We start from the raw sequence: 19,694 nt of genomic DNA on the forward strand, positions 1-19,694 counted from the left end.
TATCCAACATAGTTCCGCAGACAAACTGTTGAGTTTTCCCACCATTTTTAATTTAATTTGAGTGCTTTGCAGAGAAGCTGACAAGTCTTCTTTATAGTCTACAGAATTTTTGCTGTTACAAAAAAAGCATTGACACAGGCCTTGTGATCTATGGTGTGGAATATAATCTTTAGCAAAGAATGTAAAATGTTTAGTCCAAAGTGGCCTGCACAGATTCCTCCCTTTTTCAGCCCACATGTACCCAGCTGTTGCTTTTGCACAGACTATATTCAGTCTCTTCTCTGTCTGTCTGTATTCATAAGTTATTTAAGCTCTCTACCTAATCCTATCCTAAATTTTCCTCGCCCGCCTCAGATACTTATAACATGTAAGTCTACTGGTACAAACTAGTGTTCAATAAGCAAGATCTTGGCTTGTGTTGTTCTGCACCTATACTTTGTCAACCATGCTCTAAATGTCTTCTTGTTCCTATTCTGTACCCATCCTCAAGTTATTTTCATCATTTGTATGTGTAAATTTGCTTGGTTAAACTTATACTTTATGATGCAGAAATGTCTTCCCAGTTTCTCTCTGTGGATACACAACTGGACTCCTTAGATCTTCTTCAGGTCCATCTTAGCTGTGAACTCTGGACCATAGGTCTTTTTTTAAGATCAAAGCAGACGGCAAGTCATTGATGCATTCAATAATTTCTATAATATTTGTTAGAATAATAAAATGTCAGTACTCTCTGAATAATATAATTCATAATGGTACGGGTATGCAGGTAACAGGTATGGCCTAGCTATTCCTCACCATATAATGATAGTTGACAACACTGAAAGATCTACCGTCACGCTAAAGACTTTTCAGAGACACAAATAAATTTTAATTCCATAACTTTACACTCACACATGAGCTGCAACCCCAATAAATCTCACACGCTCACCAAATTCAGTAATGTAGCACCCTAAGTCTTGACAACTCATTGAAACTGAACATGAATTGTATTGATAGAATCATACTGACACATTTACAGTCCTTCATATTTTACAAAAACAAGTACATCTGTACGTTTCTTATATGTGACCAGGTTTGTTTCTGTGAATGCTCGTGTGCCAATTAAATGTCATCTTTCTCTACGTTTTAATTCCAGCAAGTAAAACTCAGCATCCGCATATACAAACACTCATGATGATTACATCCAAAGATAATTAGTGAGCGGCAGTGCCATGTTTAAACCCAAAGCATTTGCTCTTCCCTTCCTATCTGGGCTGAGTGTCAATCTCATTTCTACAGAATGCTTGGCGGATGATCTGATGACATAAACATGTGGTTCCCAACCCACCACAAGGGGTCACAAGATAATTACTGGGATAATTTATCTAAATATAAAAATTTAAATTATGTTTTCTTTGCTGACATTTCTCCAGTCTTTTCCTTTTTCTTGTGAAATACTGCATAGATTTATGTCAGGAATCTAAAAAATATTCTAATTAAACAATGTGAGAAGGGAAATCCCCTCTCTGACTGAACTGTTCACAACTTGAGGGGTCACATGCGACTTCACATTATCCAATAACATATAATGTCAAGACACTGTGTTTCTCTGTAAACATCACTCATTACACTATAAATCTTGTGTTAAAGGGTGCCATATTGTCTGGTATGTAAAATTTAAATATAGTTATTTCTGCATTGTGTGAATATTAATGGGAGTGAGAAAAGTCAGTGCATGGGTTATGTGACTGATTTTTCAGGAGCATTTTACCCATTCAGTGGGTAATGAGTGGCCATCTCAAATAATGATTCTTTGCAACCTGAATAGGGATTGTTGGTGTATTTATGTTATATATGAATAATTTATACTTGGTAGGATTATTTATGCTTCTCAATGACAGTGTGTCATCTGTCAAGAGTATCTGTCTTTTCATGTCACCCCAATTTGTGCAATTACTAGTGATGGAAAGCAGCTACACAAGTACTGCTTATTAGTACAATTTTGAGGTACTCGTACTTTACTGAGTATTTCCGTTTTCACCTACTATATACTTCTACTCCACTACAATTCAGAGGCGAATACTGTACTTTTTACTCCACTACATTTATCTAACAGCTGTAGTTACTGGATACTTTTAAGATTAAGATTTTACATAAAAACACATGATAATGCTATAAAACGCTTTATAAAAGGCAAATACATTTTTAAAGATGAAACCTTGCAACCTGTTTGCTTTATGGCCATCTACAAAAAAACAATGTCAAATTTGGACCACTTATCATGCAATTACACATTTCTTGAGAATCTTGCATTTGGGGTTTTCAGGTGCTCTACTTTTGTTTCTACATGTCCAACCTACATCCACTAGTGGGCGCGCTAGCATTTGGAATCGAGGATTCAGTGAAGTGATACATGCAAAACAATGACAATCAACTTACATCATCATCAATACATGGGAGTACAGACCTATAATTACACAGCGCGTATTGTGAGCTCTACAAACAGGACGAAGAGAGAATAAACCTTTTTTTTTTTTTTTTTTTACACACCCTCTGCTTTGAAAGGGATTAAGTCAGGCTGTCGCAAAGTATCGTAAACTAGGCGATGGTTAGGAACGATGTGGCGCCCCCGTGCGGCGCTAAGAGCAACGGCTCAATTTTCTCCAACGGCTGCGCTGTAGCTGTGAGCCGTAGCCAGCAAACAGACGACCTGCTGGGTAAACAACAGTGGATTCCTCGGAAGGCAGGAATGGGAACTTCGTCGAGGGCTAATAGTGAGGCATTTCTATATTGTCAAATATAAACATAATAGAGAAGTCGTAGTGTTTTTTAAGATTCGATAGGATTCCTGTGCCAGTCAAAATGGCTGAGTATAATCGGGTATTTGATGAGTGAAGTGGAGCTAGCCTTTACGTTAGCTTAGCTCGTAGCTACCAGGGGCCCGTTGCCGTCGATTTTGCCTCTCTGCTCAGCCCGGGACTGTGTTGTCAGTTTCACACTCCCAGTCACTAACGTCCTCGGACTGCGATTTCTGTATAGGCCTGTCTAGTAGCAGCTAGGGTTAACATTTGGATTACTGCCCGTTTTCAACGCTTGTCATTATTTCCCACAGGATTTAACCTCACATGTTTGAAAAAGGACGGTGACACATTTTGAAAAAAGGACTTAGACCCAGGTACGTGTTGTCTTTGTTGTCTTCTGTCTGGAGTATGTGTCAGGCTAGGTGGCTAGCGGTCCACATTGGTTTCTCTTGTTTCGTTATCGAAAAAAATCGTACCATAAGTTCCCAACATTGGATGTGCTTCTCCATTAACACCAGTTTATCTGGCCTTAGTCACATCAGCAGCGTTTGTGGGATACAGACAGCAGCTGAGCTTATTGTAATTGTTAAGCGTTGTAGAAACTATGCTTAGCCTTAGTTTCAGGCTCGAGACTGTCAAGAAAAATAAAACTATGTAGCTCTGTTTTTGCTTGCCTAATCAGAGTGGTTGGTAGTCGTTTCACAGACAGAAAGCACAGTGGGCATCGTTAGCAGCAGCTCAGCAGTCCTGCCTTAGTCGTACATCTTGAATTGGTTCACTTGCCATTTCTGTTACACCATATATTTTCTTTTACAAGTTGTTCCGATTGGTTCAGTTGGTCGTAGCCGCATTATCTCTCGCTTGTCGTTATTCGATCCTCTTTATGAGAAATCTGTATTTTTCAGCTTTGATGTATGGGGATTTTTTTTCCCTCAGAGCTTTCCTCTGAGGCCCCAGACTTCATGCATGTCATTGCGCAGCTTTCTCTGTGGCATCTGAAGGACTCCCACTCTTCAGTGAGTTGTATATTAAAGCATAAAGCGCATTATGGAGTGTGTTATTAATAGTAGGCTGACTAAATTCACAGTTTCACCAAATTGTTGAAAAAATAATCCCCTGGCAACATCAAACACATCAGCCCTATTTCACAAAAGTTACAGCTTCAGGTCAAGTGGAAATATAGGCGTTATTATGAAATAAGACGTAAATGAAGACTGCAGTGGCATTACTTTGTGTTTTTTTTTTTGTGGTTTGTTTTACCTCTGCAAATGACATATATGGTAACATTGCACACCTATACAATCTATTGTAGTCCACATAGCTGTGCCATGTGTCTTAAAAAAGTCTATATGATGCTTGAATTTGCCAACAACTGAGCAGCGCCCCCCCCCCCCAATGTTTCACCATGTTTGCCATCCAGGCCTTGTTTATAACAGCTTATATTTTGATGCAAATAAAATTACATAGGGATTTTGACACTCATCACCTTCAGAGATATTTTTTCAAAGCACAATTGGAAAGAAAGACATCCAAATTTATATATGTATCTTGTTGTCTCTTAATTGGGTATTGTCAGCAAACCATGTTGATGGGACTGGCAAAGCATTGGTTTTATTCTCTTTGTTGTTACATCACTTGTACTTCCCGATGGCAACGTAGAAAAGGTCCGGTACAATATGTTCCTACATCATTTGCTGAAATAGTAGTACCATGATTTTATTTTCTAATTACATCACATCAAGAAGTGTGTTTGGCTTTTTGCTATGGGTAGTATCACCACATGCATATAGTGCATAAGACTGAACTTGTGTGACCTCGGGTTATGTGACCATTTGCCTACAAACACAGCGCATTCAGTGAACATCACCACAAATATGTGACACCCTATGTAATTAATGACACAGTGATATCTGCAATAGAGATGCCCACAAAAAATGCCAAGGAGCGATCAAATTTAATGTTTCTGCCTCTGGAATTTTTTGGAATCATATGTACTCTTTGCTACTGCATAAACACTATGTGTGTTTATTGCCCAAATTAAACAATTGGGATGTCCAAACTGATCTATTAGCTATAAAAAGCCTGATCTATTACAGCTCTTGTACTACAATCCTTTACAATCAGGGTACACCACATGTTTAAAACAAACCCCTCCCATTTTACTTCATTCTTGTTTCCTAAAGCACAACAATATGATATCTCGCCCATGATAACAATGATATCACCATTTGAGCTGTTGTTCGGAGTGTGATATATTGCAAGAAAGCCATCTACTTTACATCAGGATATCTGTGTAACTGAACAGTACATGTGCAAAAACAGTGCAATTTTCTTAAAAGCAGGGATCAGTAATATACCAAATTTATTTACTGCATTAAAAGGAGCTTCCTGTTTTATGGACAATTGAGGGCAAAGAGACTTTTTTCTTTCTTGCCAGTTTGGAAACACCGTTTCCCCTGTATGGTAACCCTTGTCGAGACTAACACCATTGTTGGCTGGCAGAGGGGGTAATCGGCCATGTGCCTTCTGAAAATAAACATAGAGTCTTAACATAGACACAAACTTTTGTTTCATAATTACAAAGTAACCTAAATTTTGACAATGCTGGAATTTGGTTTTGCTCTGGGAGACCTTACACCGCTGTGAAATTCTCCCATTGCAACATGCTTAAAGACTCTCTTTCTCTTGGGAGTCACCTGTTGGTGCACACGATAGACAGAACTGTCCCAGTATCTTGACATAGACATTAAAATTGGTTTTTATAGTCGATATTCCCTTTGAGATCCCATTTTTATTTAGTCTGATTCATGCATTGCCTGGAATCAAAAATAAAGCATGTCAGTATTGACTCAGCCTTTACTTTTGACTCATCCTGTGGGTATTTGTTTTCTGTCTTTAATCAGCAGCCGTGGGTCACGCTGTTTTAATTTGTAATTACAATCAGAATGACTGTTAGTGAATGAACAGATTGCCCCACATTTAATACAGAATTGTTACAGACAAATTAATGTTTCTTTTTAGGTATACGTGCTGTTGATTGTTCAGTAAAATGCTAGGAAAAAATAAATACAATTTTTTTTTGTTAAAAGAAAATCTGCTATTCTCTGCTTTAAGTTGTTTTCTAAAGGGCTGATGTTGATCAATTCAGCATAATGAGAATAATGAGATGATAATTATCAAATTATCTGCATCATTGAAAAAATTAAATAATATGGATCTTTACAAAAATGTAAAGATAAATGACAGATGTTTATATTTTTATAACTTTTGCCTCTTTTATTTCTCATGCATTATCTATATATTTCTTACCTAACTTTTGCAATTTTTGTCCTATTTTTATTAAATTCCCTCGCAGCCTTTTAAGGTTGCCTTGTAATTGTTACAACTCAGGATAGGTATTACGGATTATTAGATATAAAAATATCTTGTTCTTTTTTTCTTATCAATTACACTAGTTGTTTAAATTAAGGTTGGTGCCTTGGATAGGTTTTTCTTAAACGCTCGTCGAGCAAGCTTTGTCTCCAATTTGTTGTCCAGTGTTGTTTGAAATGATGTGATGGCTGGAGTCCATAGCTTTAAGATTTTGTCATATTTTTAGCACACTGAAGCAGTTAACTAAATCTGTCAAATGATCAAACAAATCTGATCAGATTTTCTGATTTAGCTTATGGAGTCAAGTTGATCTTGGAAAGCTGCCTGAATTTATCACTGATATTTGAATGCACCATTGGTGACTTGTTTTTAATTTATTTACCTAACAGGTCATTTCAGCATTGCATTTCATGGATGAATTACAACGTAGAATATTTTTTGATCACTGATCAGGCCCATTTTTAGATGTGAACCTTTTTTTGCTTTTCATTTTTGTTGTGAAATTGGTCTTGATATTCCAGAATCCTTGAAAGGTCTTAATCCTGTCACTGACATAATGATCTGTCCTTTGTCCTTTGTTCCTTGTGAGGGTAGACCTGCCACCATGAAGAGTGAGGTGCCATCTGAGGCCCCCAGCAGACAGGAGCATCTGAAGGAGCCATTGGTTAACCCAGAGCCGATGGAGGCAGCCAAGAGTTTCCCAAACAACATGGAGGTGATTGGAAAGGCAGGCAGTGAATTTGAAACCCTGTGTGAGTCCCGGCATCGGCCCCTGAGGGACACGGGAACACACAGAGACTCAGAACGGAGCCTCCCTGGACGCAGAAAAAGAAAAGGCCAACAGGCAGGTCCGTCAGACTGCTCGCTGAAGGAGGGCCACATCAGTGAGAGTTCACTGGCCCCTCAGCGTCCAAGGGTAGAACTTTTACAGCACCCCAGTGAGGATGAACATAATCACGAGTCCTCTTTCAGTGACTGCGCTTCCTCCCCTTCCTCTAGCCTGCGATTTGGGGACTCAGACACTCTCAGCTCAGAGGATGAAGGGGAAGCTGGAGCAACAGGGGGCCAACATAAGGCTCCTGCCCTGACAGCAGGAGGAGCCACCGGACATAGCCTGCGCCCTGTTCTGGGTCGAACTCGGGGGAATCGTTCTCATAAGTGGGTGCGGTCTGAGGCTGAGCCAGTGCTGCTGAAGCGGCCATGTCTGAGCAGCCGACGGCCTCTGCATAGGAAACGCTTTGTTAAAACAACTCCTGGAGGGGGTCAGCGGACTCAGAAGCAAAAGGAGCGACTATTACTGCAGAGGAAGAAACGTGAAGTGATTGCACGTAGGAAGTATGCTCTACTCCATAGCACCAGTAGTTCCAGCGAGGAGCTGAGTAGTGACTCGTCCTCCCCCTCTTCTACGGAAGCAGAAGATGAGCTGTATGTAGATGTCAGCAGCACCAGCAGCCAGCCCAACAGTGCTACTGTAGCCACAGGTATTTACAAACCCTGACTCTAGAAAAGTTGTAACTTTTGTGTTGCATTGTAACCTCTGTATTGTATCAAATATATTTTGTTATACAGCATGAGGTATTTTTAAGTGGGCTATACCATATAGTTAAAAGCATTGTAAACCAATGGAGAAGGCTTACCTAACATCATGTGTCATCGCATGCGATCACCATAATGTTGTGGACTACAGAGGCCAAACTATGCGATAAGAGTCAGGCATTGTGTATTTGTATGTTTGGGACTTTAAACATTTGTTTTTGGGGTAGTTAAAATGTACTGTATTTGTACATCTTTTTAATTGATAACCAATCAGTAAAAGAAAGTTTAGAGGGTTTACATAGTATATCAGGGCTTTTTTAACTGTTATTAGACAACATGGGTTTCATAAATATCAACATGCAGAAGGATACACACAATGTGGATATATGGTATTAATTTGTATGATTTGTTATTTGCAGTTTGTTTAAAAAAAAAGTAGGCAAAGAGGGGTACCATCACAGTTGAAAAATTATAATGGAGATGATGGTTCCTAAAGCTCAGATGCACCATGATTTCTAACATTGCCAAAAAAAAAAAAAAACTATCCAGCAATAATTCACATATTTTAATTGTAGTACATTGATGTGGAAAAGAAAAACAGAATAGCCATTGCTGGAAAAGAGGTCCACGTGTGTTGTTCAACTTGCAATGCGAGCTTAACTTGTTAGTGTTAGTGTGTAATATTTTCTTAAATTTTAAATGACTTTAATAGGCATGTATTGTCACAATTTTTCTAACCTTAGACTTCCAGTTCCCTCCACTGCACAATAATGAATTAACTGGTTATAGCAGAAGTGTGATGATTGTAAACTATAATCAAGAGTCTACAGGTTTTCATTCTACACCAGGTGATTACATTCTAGCTCTCAAGTAAAGGGGAAGTAAACAGATGGGGATGGGTGACAAATGGATATATATCTATATCTATCTATATCTATATATCTATTTATTTCTATTTATTTATATATATATCTATATATATCTATCTATATATATCTATATAGATATAGATAGATATAGATATAGATATAGATAGATAGATATAGATATATCTATCTATAGCTATATATATAGATAGAGAGATAAATATCTATATTAAAAAAATTGCGATTCTTATCTCCTATGATTCTGAATCTATTCACAAATGTCAAAAATCGATTTTTAATAACATTAGTTAATAATATTATGTTGATGAAATGAAAAAGGCAGAACTCAACAGTGAGGGCACAGTGCAGCACCTGGACAGTGTAGCAGGTGCACATATTAGAGTAATCTTGTAGTTCATCTTCAAAAAAATGCAAGCTGTTTCAATTGAAAATTCTTACACCTCTATAGCGTTTTAAATAAATGGTACTAAAGCTGCAAAAGAGAGGCTGTTCTCCACTGCTGGAGACATAACATTAACAATCACATGACGGAGCACTCCGCTTTTTCACTCCTTCCTCCTTAGAAGCTTTTTTGCCTCTCCCCTTGCCCACCTTACTCCAGAACACGTACACTGACTTCTGTTTTTACCAAAAAGTTTAACCAGTGATGTTGTACAGTAAATTGCAATTCAATTTTGTTATTCTCATAGAGGAAGAAGAATGTAAAATGCTTCTAAGTTAATTCAGTTAACTTAAACGACTTAGATGAAATAACTTACATAAAAAAGCTGTATACCCTCACACCCTTCCCTTTGCTTTTTCTGTTAGTCAGACACTGACCCTAATCAATATCAGTTAGCTTAACTGTTTCACTTGCAGCTCACTGGGCAAAGGACAAGAGTCAATGGTTTGGCACACAGTGCGCTGGAGTAAGAATCAAAATATAGTGCCCAACTTTAATTTTATTGAATCCAGTGTTTCCCATACATTGATTTATTTGTGGCAGCTCGCCACAATACGACATTGACTGCCACATATTGTATTTGGATTATTTTGTACTATTTCAAAGAGCTATGCGAAGTGCATTGATTCACTTAGCTACCCCCCCCCCCCCCAGCGCTTGCTCTCTCTCTCTCTCTCAAACACATTGACAATGGACACACTGAATCAAAACATGATCATGCGTAGGAGGGTGGATTGTTGTTGACTTTTCCCTGCAGAGCATAGCTGCTAGTCAGTATTGACTGCTTGTGCAAGTGGGTAACATTAATGTTAATTCTTTAACTCTGACACTGAGTGTTTGCTCCCTCAATCCAGTTAAATATTGAAAAATATTTTCAAAGTCTCAAAAGGGTTCGTCCTGAGGCGCAAAGACTGTCTGGACCAGAGGTTTTAGCAAAACAGAGTACCTAAAAACTTAACAAGACACACTTGGGAAAGCTGAACAGTCCAACCATTGTGATTAGCTGTCCAATTAATTTGTTTTGAATATTTCCAGGCTTCAACCAGTGCTGCTGTGGTAGCTGAAGCAGCAAGAGAGGGTCAGGAAGGGATAGCTGTAGCTAATGAAGAGAGAGATGTAGGAGAGGAGGAGGATGACAGCATCCAACATGCTGCAGTGGGAGAGCCAGCTAGGGTGGAAGCAACAGGTGAGATGGACAGCAAACACAGAGACATAGTTGTATACATTGTTATTTATTGTCACAAAAGTACTGATGATTAAAATATTAAAAGTGGAGCACCTTGTGTTCGCTCAGCTACCACCACCACAGATAAAATCTAATTCTGTGGGAAACACTGGAATCATGAATTGTTGTGAATTGATAACCGATTCTGAATTAAGTCATGAAACCTAGAATCACCAAAGATTCCCACCCCTATAGACGGAGGACCCACCTTGCATAGTGTTTGTCAGTAGTTAAAATGTACTCTCAAATGGCTCTTGCCCTCCACTTTACATGGCAGCCTATAGCTGCTATGTGTCCCTAGTCTACGTAAAAAAGGCAAATTGGTAAAAAAATGTAATGAGCCGTATTATGGCTTTTGAGCATTCCATAAACATGATAAATGTTGCAACATGCATTGGAATATTGTCTATGGTTTTGCAATGACTTCTATACCACTGATAAAGGAATAGCTACTCCCCTGTGCTTTTCAGGGCCCCACACCTGGCAGGCCGTAAATGAAATTGCTGTCCTCTGTACCCGTTGGAACAACAGGTTTATGCAGCTCCTAAATCTAAACCATCACTTTCTGCTCTCATTCTCAGCGAAGTAGGACAACCTAGTGTACATATCAAGGGCACCTTCTACTCTCTGATCTGACATTTTTCAGTATTTACAACAGGAGTCAGTATATCCTGTGAAAAGCCGCACCTTTACAGTGGTTTGTTGTTTGCTTTATGTAGCCATTTAGCCTCAGCAATATTCCTTCTGCTGTGCCCCAAGGGAATGTGGAAAGTTGGTTGTTGTGCCTCTGTGAAGGGAGGCAGGTGGGAGAAAACTCAGACACTGTTGAGCGTCAGCATTTGCATAGAAACAGCAGGTCTCGCAGGGAAAACAAGGCATGTGTTTACAGCAGGGGAAAGGAAGGAGCCTAGTGATGAAACCTGCCTTCATCACACACCTACTCCTGAGTTGGAGTAGGTGTGTGTTGTAGACAGGAAACAGGTTAATCCTACCTCTAATTTAAGCTCAACAGATGATAATAAAATGTGAATAAACAATATCTTTGAATGCAGGTCACACTTGGATTGTCGTTAAACACAATAAAATTCTGCGAATTTGTTCAATCTCAAACCTATTACATGTCCTCTTACTACCAACTGATCAAGTTGCTACCTAAGTTGGACTTAAGAGAGCGTGTACATGCGGCTTTTAACATGTTTGTTCCAGTTTTTGTTGTAAAGTCATGTTAGGAATAGTAGTGGTAGGTGTTGTTTACCTAACCAAACAGTGCACATATTGGTACAGTTCTCTACCAACTTGACTGGTGGTAGTGTTTGTGTAACCACATGAAAGCTCCACCAGAGTGCCAGGCAGCTAGACTTACAGAGGGTGCTAAGCAGCAGTTCTCAGGAGACACTGGAAGTACAAATCACAGTGGGAAATTATGGCTTTGCTAGCATGACAAGTCACTTAGTGATGTGCACAAAAACACAGTCGGCACCACTGAAGCATAAGACTTGCACAAATAAATGTTGCTACTCATTAATATAAGTGATGTAGCAGTTACTTTAAAATGCCTTGTATCAATAGACTGCATTGCATTAGATTTACTGCTCAATTCTAAATGAAGTGAAACCTTACCAAATATCAATTGAATGTAAAGTTTTGCTCACAGTCATCGTATTGTTAGCAATGAACAAATGTATCTAAATGTGTCAGTTCTTATAGGTTGACATAAGTATTTTGAATGTAGGTTGAGAGTGACATATTTAAGATTTGCTATCTGCCGTAATGGTTTGGCATGAGATTTACATGAAAGGCTTAAGAATGTAACTTTGACTCATACACCAGATGGATGAGTCAGCAACTCTCACTTACACTGAGAAATTGTGACAATGATTAGAAACAGACATGAGACTGTTAGCACAAATAAGCGTATATTGTCTGTAACTACATGCTGCATATTATCGTCATCACTGGTGGGGACTAAATCGATAGATTTATGCCTAAACCCTAAAATAATGCATTTGTCTCAAATTTGTTTGTGGATGGCATTAAAACTCATGCAGGAGCACTAGAGATTAAGTATTGACAGGGATCTTTTTTGAGTGCATGTGGTCAGTTTAATGCTGAAATATACAGTACTCAGTAAAAGTTTCATGTACTAAAAGTGAAGAGAGGATGCTTTCAAAAATAATGCCTTGAATAGTTTATATTTATCAATTAACTTCATACAAAGTACAGTAAACAGGAAAAAAAAAAGTAAAATCAATATTTGTTGTGACTATCTTCTGCCTTTAAAACAGCACCAGTTCTCCTAGATACACTTATGCACAGTTTTTCAAGGTACTTGGCAGGTAGGTTCTTAGAGAACTTGCCACAGTTCTTCTGTGGATTCAGGCTCCCAGTGTCTTCTCTCTCTTCATGTAATCCCAGGTAGATCCGATGATGTTGGGATCAGAGCTCTGTGGGACCATACCATCTGTGGCAAGATAGTTCTTTATGACTCCAGCTCTATGTTTAGGGTCGTTGTCATGCTGCAGAATGAATTGGGGACCAATCAGATTCAATCTAACCATCTAAAGTGCCTAAAATGTTTGCACAGTACTGTATATAACATGTCATATTTCAATTATAAAAATGAAGATTTTTGAAAGTTATGATGTTGTCATAATTATGGAATATTACTGTGTAATCCATAAAATTTAAATCAGTTTTTAAAAAACTCTACTTTGTAGCTGATATGAATGTGCATTTTGATGCTTGAGTCTGTGAATGTTTCAACCCATAGGGTCTATGTTTGTGTCACGATATAGGTTTTTCCAAATTTGAGTATTTGCTTTATTAAAACATTGTAGTTATTTCCATGTAAAATATAAAAAAATAACTTTAATTGTTGTGACTGGGGGAAAAAAAAATAGTTTACTTTCTTCTTTCTGACCTCAATTGCTACCATTTACTCTTAGTGAACATACCTGAGGGGGTTCTCATGGGCAGAGGGCAGGTAGAGATGGTGACATCTGTTGCATAGGTAACCAATCACTGGGCAGATTTTAGGAAGAAAGCCAATCTCAGTGCAAACAAAGTGGAGCGCTGCTGTTAGCCAGGTGATACTGCTGTTAGCAGGATGAAACTGTAGAAATACACTCTGGCCACTTAAACAACTTGCTTGGTTTTAGACTAAGCCATTGAAAAGGCAAGGATGCACAGGTTTTTTGGGTTAGATTAGAAAATAAAGGGAGGAAAAGTGTTATGTACATCTCTATGTTGTGTGAGAGTAGATTCATATGACCACATGCACAAACTTAATATGTTTATACCTAAAACCCACAAATCAGGCACATTAGTTTGTTTGTAATTGTCAAAATATTCACCTAACTTTAATGTACATATTCCTGATAGAGCAGAGTGTCAAAATAAAATGAAAAGTAGCCAAAATCACTAACATACAAGCTTAATGTTTTCATTTTAAGTATTTATTTTTCTGTTAATTTTATTGTACTTAATGCTTTTGTCAGATTGTATGGTGTTTGTCAGAACATATACTAACTTCCCCTGATGTATTCAGGTGCTCTAGATGAGGATGTGGTGGTGATTGAGGCAACTCCAGCTCCAGCCCCTGCTGTCCCTGCAAGCGAGGAGATCAATGTCACCTCAACAGACAGTGAGGTGGAGATCGTCACAGTCGGAGATGGTTTCAGGTAGGCACCTCAGCTTGTTCAGCAAGCTTTGAACTTATCTGTTTGATGGTATGACTAACCGTCAGTAAGTATGGATCTGTGGTGTGTGGAATAAAATAAGATCTTATATGAATTTGTCATTAGTTGAATATTATAACCTATTATAATCCTTTTTTTGCATAATGTAAGGTAAGGTAATGTTGGACTGTAGCTCAGATATAAGACAATTCAATTCAGTTCATAGCCCTTCATAGTCATAGTATTTTCATCATGTTTTTTTGCTCCAGCTATTTAAGTCCCTCTGCCTTGTCTGGTTAACCTATAGGCTGAATAATAGCGATGTGCGGTTGATGTTCTTGGGGTATGAGATTTCCATGCTGTTGTAAAAAAGCTAACATAATATCCTATTTGATTTTTAAAAACTGTTTTCTTTTTACAATTTTGTTACATCACAAGGCCATCAGCAGATACTGAGAATATATTAATCCCTAGAAATACTTTTACCAATTTTCGGTAAATAGCAGCCAAGATAAACACGTTTGAGCGCATTTTTGAGTAAAATATGTGGACATGTTGGCCAACCAGATTTGTAAGAGGAAAAAAAAGAAGACTATACCCACCTTTATTTATAATAACCATTTTATTGAACTTTTCTAAAAAAAACTTGCAAAATGTTTTAGACACTTTCATAAACAAATTGGACTATACAAGACACAAAAGGAATCCTGTTTAACAAGGCAACAAGTGCAAGCAAGTCACAATAGGCATTGATGACCTTTTCCAGGTCTGCAGGAGATAAAAACTGTTCAGTTAAAGCAAGATTACACAACTTTTTTTTTTTTAACCTTACTATCAAGTCTTTACTACAAATCTTATAAACAGAAGATTAAGGGGATATGATTTTACATTCAGGGACCAGTTCCCGTGATCTTTCTCTCGGTGAGTGATTTGGGTGAACCAAAAAGAACATCTCTTACAAAAATGTCTGCAACATTCAGCAGCTGATATCAGCAAAACTTAATCGAAGACTAGTAGGGGTAATTTGGTTTCATTGGCTGGTTCAGTCGTGTATTATTAACAACAATAAAGATAGTACTTTTCTTAATTGTGGTTAGCATCTACAGACTAAAAAAGCCTGGGACCTACTGTTGAACCCTGACGTACACCACAAGTATTATTAGCAAATAAGGAGCTATACTCACCTTTTAAAACCAAAATCTCTTTAATAATCTTGTATGGTTTTTAGTAATTCTGGGTTCCAGTAGGACTAAAACTGAACAGTAGATTGATGACGGGATCATTTGGAGAGCTATAAATCAAACTTCAGCCAGTGCAAAAAGTATAAGAAACGTTATTATTTGTCAGAATTGTTAAGAACATTTTTCATTTATGAATAATCAGATCTGTTTGAGCCTGGGGCTGAGGACAAGCTTCTTATCAATATCTTGCATGAATGTTCAAGTGGTGGTGTTCCCATTTCTTTAGAGCAAGAAGGAACCCCTTTCCCCATACTGCTAAGCCATATTGGTGATACTGTTTATGTGCTGTTTACCGGGGTAGTCTTAAGTCTTTTTGCTTTAATAAAACAGTAAGTTGAAATGTTTTACAACTAACGTCTGCTTTTGGGTGCCATGTGTGAACTTTGATATTAGTGGATAGTATGCCCTCTCTAAAGCAGGGAGTGATACTCACATATCACTCATCCTATAATTGAGCACCATTGTACAGGACTGCCTTGCATACTGTTTGTGGAATGCAGCGGTGAGAGTTGGTGGTATGTGTTTAGTGTGCTCATGAGCCTGTCACACTTTGGATTGCACTCATGAGCAAGCAACAAACAGAAGCAGTGTATGTAGCAATATTCAGGCAAACTTATGAGTGTTTGGGACAAACAATGGAGAAATTGATGCTGAAAGAAAGGGTCGCAAGATTTATATCGACCTTTGGATTTATTTTTACACTGAAAGCAGTCTGTATAATAAAGAGTTGACAGTTGTTTGTGATGTTTTGCTTCTTTTAACATTGTTTTTCTTGAAGTAGCCTACAATTAAAGAGGGGAGATGTTCATACTTTTTGCTCTTAGACTGTTTATTTTCAGGGTAAGACAATGATGGTAGATTACGATGTTCTGCCATTCTAATCATTCCTATATATTAATGGCCACATGGATATTCTGTTGTGGATTAAAAGACTATTTAAATGCCTTAACCTGATTAAAACCTTAACCAGAGTATGGCTTGGGTTGATCTGTGCATGCAGGTGCAGCCATTATGACACAACTAGGAAAAGGAGTAAATGCAGGTTGTTGATTTGCTAGTGTTTAAGGATATGTATAGTTCTTTTGGATGAAAGAGCACAGGGTGTGGGGTGTGGTACAGTGCATTGGATTTGCTTTTTTCATGGATTCCACAGCTCTGCCTACATTGCCCAGAGAATGCAGGCATAGTACAGTTGCATGCCTAGTTGTTTATAGCAGTTAAAACAACCACACTCTGAAGGGAACTGCAAAGTGTTCCTGTTATTTAACGCTTTCTAGAAAAATAACACATAAAACTTACTGATCATCTGATTAAATTTTTAGAATTAGTTGTGTCATAGGTGGATGGTTAAAGTGGGTGTGGCAAAAAAAAAAAGCCAATTTGAGCATGTGGAAGGCTCATTGTGTTACATGCCATGCACATATTAAAACCATACGTTGCCAGAATTTCTTAATTACTGGGTTATTAACACTCACAGTGACATTGAAGAGCAATGGATGTGATTAGGTTATTACTATTTTGAGATTTGATACTCATAAAAGTGTTTTTGCAGGCTGTAGCCCATTTACTATAAATCATGTTGACTTTGATTTGTAACAAAAACATTTTCCAAGAAATGCCACAGTGTTTTAATGTGTTTTCCACACTTTCCAGCCTTTGTTTTAATTCATTTCAGCAGTGTATGAAAATCAGTTTGTTGATGCTTGAAACTAGCATGAGGTAGAGAATCTATTTCAGTAAACATCATGTCTTCTTGACAATGATAGTTCAGATTTCTGACACACAGTGGTGTGAGTTCTTTGTTAGTAATAATATTGATGCATGCATGCATAGTTAAATTATAGGGAGAGGTTTAAGAGGAAAATGTCTGACAAACCACAGTACATTAGGAAAGTATTGACCCCTTCACTTTTTTTCACATTTTGTTGTGTTGCAGCCTAAAACCGTTTAAATTATTTTTTTCCCCTCATCAATCTACACTCAGTACCCCATAATGACAAAGCTAAAACAGAATTTTAGAAATGTTTTTAAATTTATTGAAAAGACAAACACTGAAATATCTTTCTGAATGCACTGACCACAGGATTAGTACAGAGCTAATGTCCATTAATCAATATCAGTCTGTGTGAGTAACTCATAAAGTACCAGCTCATGATTGATGTGAATATTTTTTTTAAAGATTTTTAGAAGTTATACTGTGCTTTTTGCAAAGTGATGTTTGACAGTTAATATCCATTCTACACCAGAACAAAACCATATAATATGGTATATGGTATATCCAAAACCGTATAATCTATTTAATGCTACATAGCACCCATCTTTAACTGGTGTAAACTTTTTTGGCTGGACTGCATCAGTGGGGCAAGCCCTATAAACACGAATATCCATGATGGACTGACTGACGGAATGAGTGACTGACTTAGTGAGTGATAAAGTTACGCCATTGGTCAGCCAAATGCCGAAGTGCTGAATCATTGGTCGGCCGGCCGAGTGTTGGGGTTTCCCCTTTGGCCGTTGCTCTTTCAAAATGAATTGGTGAAAACGGTTTCTAAGACATCATCGGGGGGGCGTACAGGCAGTGTTGCCAACTTGGTGCCTTTGTCCCTAGATTTATCAACTTTTCACCTCCCCTTTAGCGACTTTTCTTCACAAAATTACCAAGCGACAAATCTAGTGACTTTCTGGACAAACATTAGCTACTTTCTGTAGAAGAGAGTTGCCAGTATTGCTCCGCATGTGTGAGATTGGGCTTTCCCTCCGCAGGGACACTTCTCTATGCGTCTCATTCAATTGACCTCATGGCAGCTGACACAGAGACGAATAAGCCTCTAACATTCTCTTTGATTGATTATTTTACAAGTAAATATAGCCAAAATCACAGCACAGCCATTGACTTTAAGTTATGTGTATGGTGATTTTGTCAGACGACGTCACGGTTATAAAATCAGGATTTTAGCAGTGCTGGGCAGCAGCTTGGAAATGGCTTGGAAGTGACTGCTGGATAACATTTAGTCTTAATGGGCTGTGTGTCAGTCACTATTTCATACTTGTTCCATTGTCTGACAACAGAAACAGAAAAACATGTAAATGAGAACAGCTTTATTGAGAATTCGGCTGTATTAAAACTGTATCTGTGAGCATAGAGAGTAGGTGAAAGGTAAACCAATAAAGGGCAGTCCAGTCATATACTAGGTTTTGACCTAGTCTGGTTAAAGGAAGTGGTTAAACAGGGTAGTTGATGAGGGTTTCCTGCTTGGTTTTAAGAAATATAGAGAGGATTAATGATTGGATGATCTATGAATTGGAACATAGTGCTCTGTTTCTCACAGGAACTGCTAAATATTTACAGTGTGACAGCAATATGTTTACAAAAGATATCTCCCACCACCATTTACTGTAGCCCACTCCATTTTACTAAGACCGTTGAGAATCTTATTTCCTCATACTCATAATATAACTTCCTGTCTCAATACTCCCCTAATTCCTCATGTAGGCGATTATGCAGTACAATTCAGAAACCACTGCCTATGTGTTAACCTCTTTCTGTACCCCATTTTGTAGCTCTTCCCTAACAGTACGTTTCCCTCCTTTCCCTATTTATATTAATGTAACAGTAGTATCTGAAAATAGTTCCCCAGAAAGGATTACACCAAGCTTGGAATGCCATAGCTTGTCTATTCTGTGTGTTTTCCTGACTTCCAAAGATGTCCTGGTTCCCTAGAGAGTGTAGAGATGAGCTTCACTGAAGGGGGGATGGGCAGTAGTGGAGCAGGAGGGCGGAGAATCAAAAGCCAACAGAATGAGCAATGAAATCTTTGTTTACACTGCCAGTGGTCCAATTTGTGAATGTGTGTTTGTGTGTACTTTATGTCAACATAGGCACAATGCATGTGCAGACACACAAACACATGCATAAGGTATCATGGCCTTGGCTGTTTTTTTTTTTTGGTAACGTTTAAGGGTGTCTTAATCGAGTATTTTTTATTTACCGGTTAGTTGGTTGGTTGGTTGGCTCAGATCCCATTCTTTTAATTGTGACAATGTCCTGTTCAATATAGTATTTGCATTGTCCTGTATAAACCAGCTTCACCGTGCACTCATAGGCATACTTTGATTAAATAAAAATGCCTTAACAGTCACATGAACAAAAAGAGCTTTACTTTTAATGGTCCTTTCCTCTGGTATTTTGTATAGTGTCTAATAGTATTTATTATAATGTCTTTGGACAGAAGATTGGCAGTCAGTTACTGTTGTGGCACAAAGGCGTGGAAAGGATATTGACAGCCTCTCTTTATTCCCAGCTTGTACAAACTGTGGAAGTTCAAATGCAGTTTTCAACCAAAAGCAGCAGTTTAGGGACTTGGTGCAAAATATTACTGAAATTAGTTCAAAACCAAAATTTTTAACCCAAACTTGTTCTTCTCACATTGCTCAGTGACACACTGTCAGTGTGGATATCTTTAATTTGAACCGCTGGCTGTTATTTATTTGTTCATGCCACTCCACACTTCACTCACTTGCATAGCAGTGCATT

General features: G+C 38.1%; 1 protein-coding gene across 3 annotated transcripts in view; it reads left to right on the forward strand.

The window, feature by feature from the left end:
• The first annotated feature begins 2,594 nt into the window (after positions 1-2,594).
• The window catches only part of rnf111 (ring finger protein 111), a 34,080-nt gene continuing 16,980 nt past the window's right edge, over positions 2,595-19,694 (forward strand). For 2 of the 3 annotated variants that reach the window (XM_040127308.1, XM_040127326.1), the window contains exons 1-4: positions 2,595-2,753; positions 3,092-3,154; positions 6,747-7,633; positions 13,790-13,922. In XM_040127308.1, coding sequence (XP_039983242.1) covers positions 6,757-7,633; positions 13,790-13,922 — 1,010 coding nt within the window. In that variant the 5' untranslated portion in view covers positions 2,595-2,753; positions 3,092-3,154; positions 6,747-6,756. The remainder of the gene's footprint in view (positions 2,754-3,091; positions 3,155-6,746; positions 7,634-13,789; positions 13,923-19,694) is intronic. The other variant, XM_040127317.1, reaches the window with a different exon arrangement.

This window comes from Xiphias gladius, chromosome 1, assembly GCF_016859285.1.
Source record: "Xiphias gladius isolate SHS-SW01 ecotype Sanya breed wild chromosome 1, ASM1685928v1, whole genome shotgun sequence".
Taxonomy (NCBI): Eukaryota; Metazoa; Chordata; class Actinopteri; order Istiophoriformes; family Xiphiidae; genus Xiphias; species Xiphias gladius.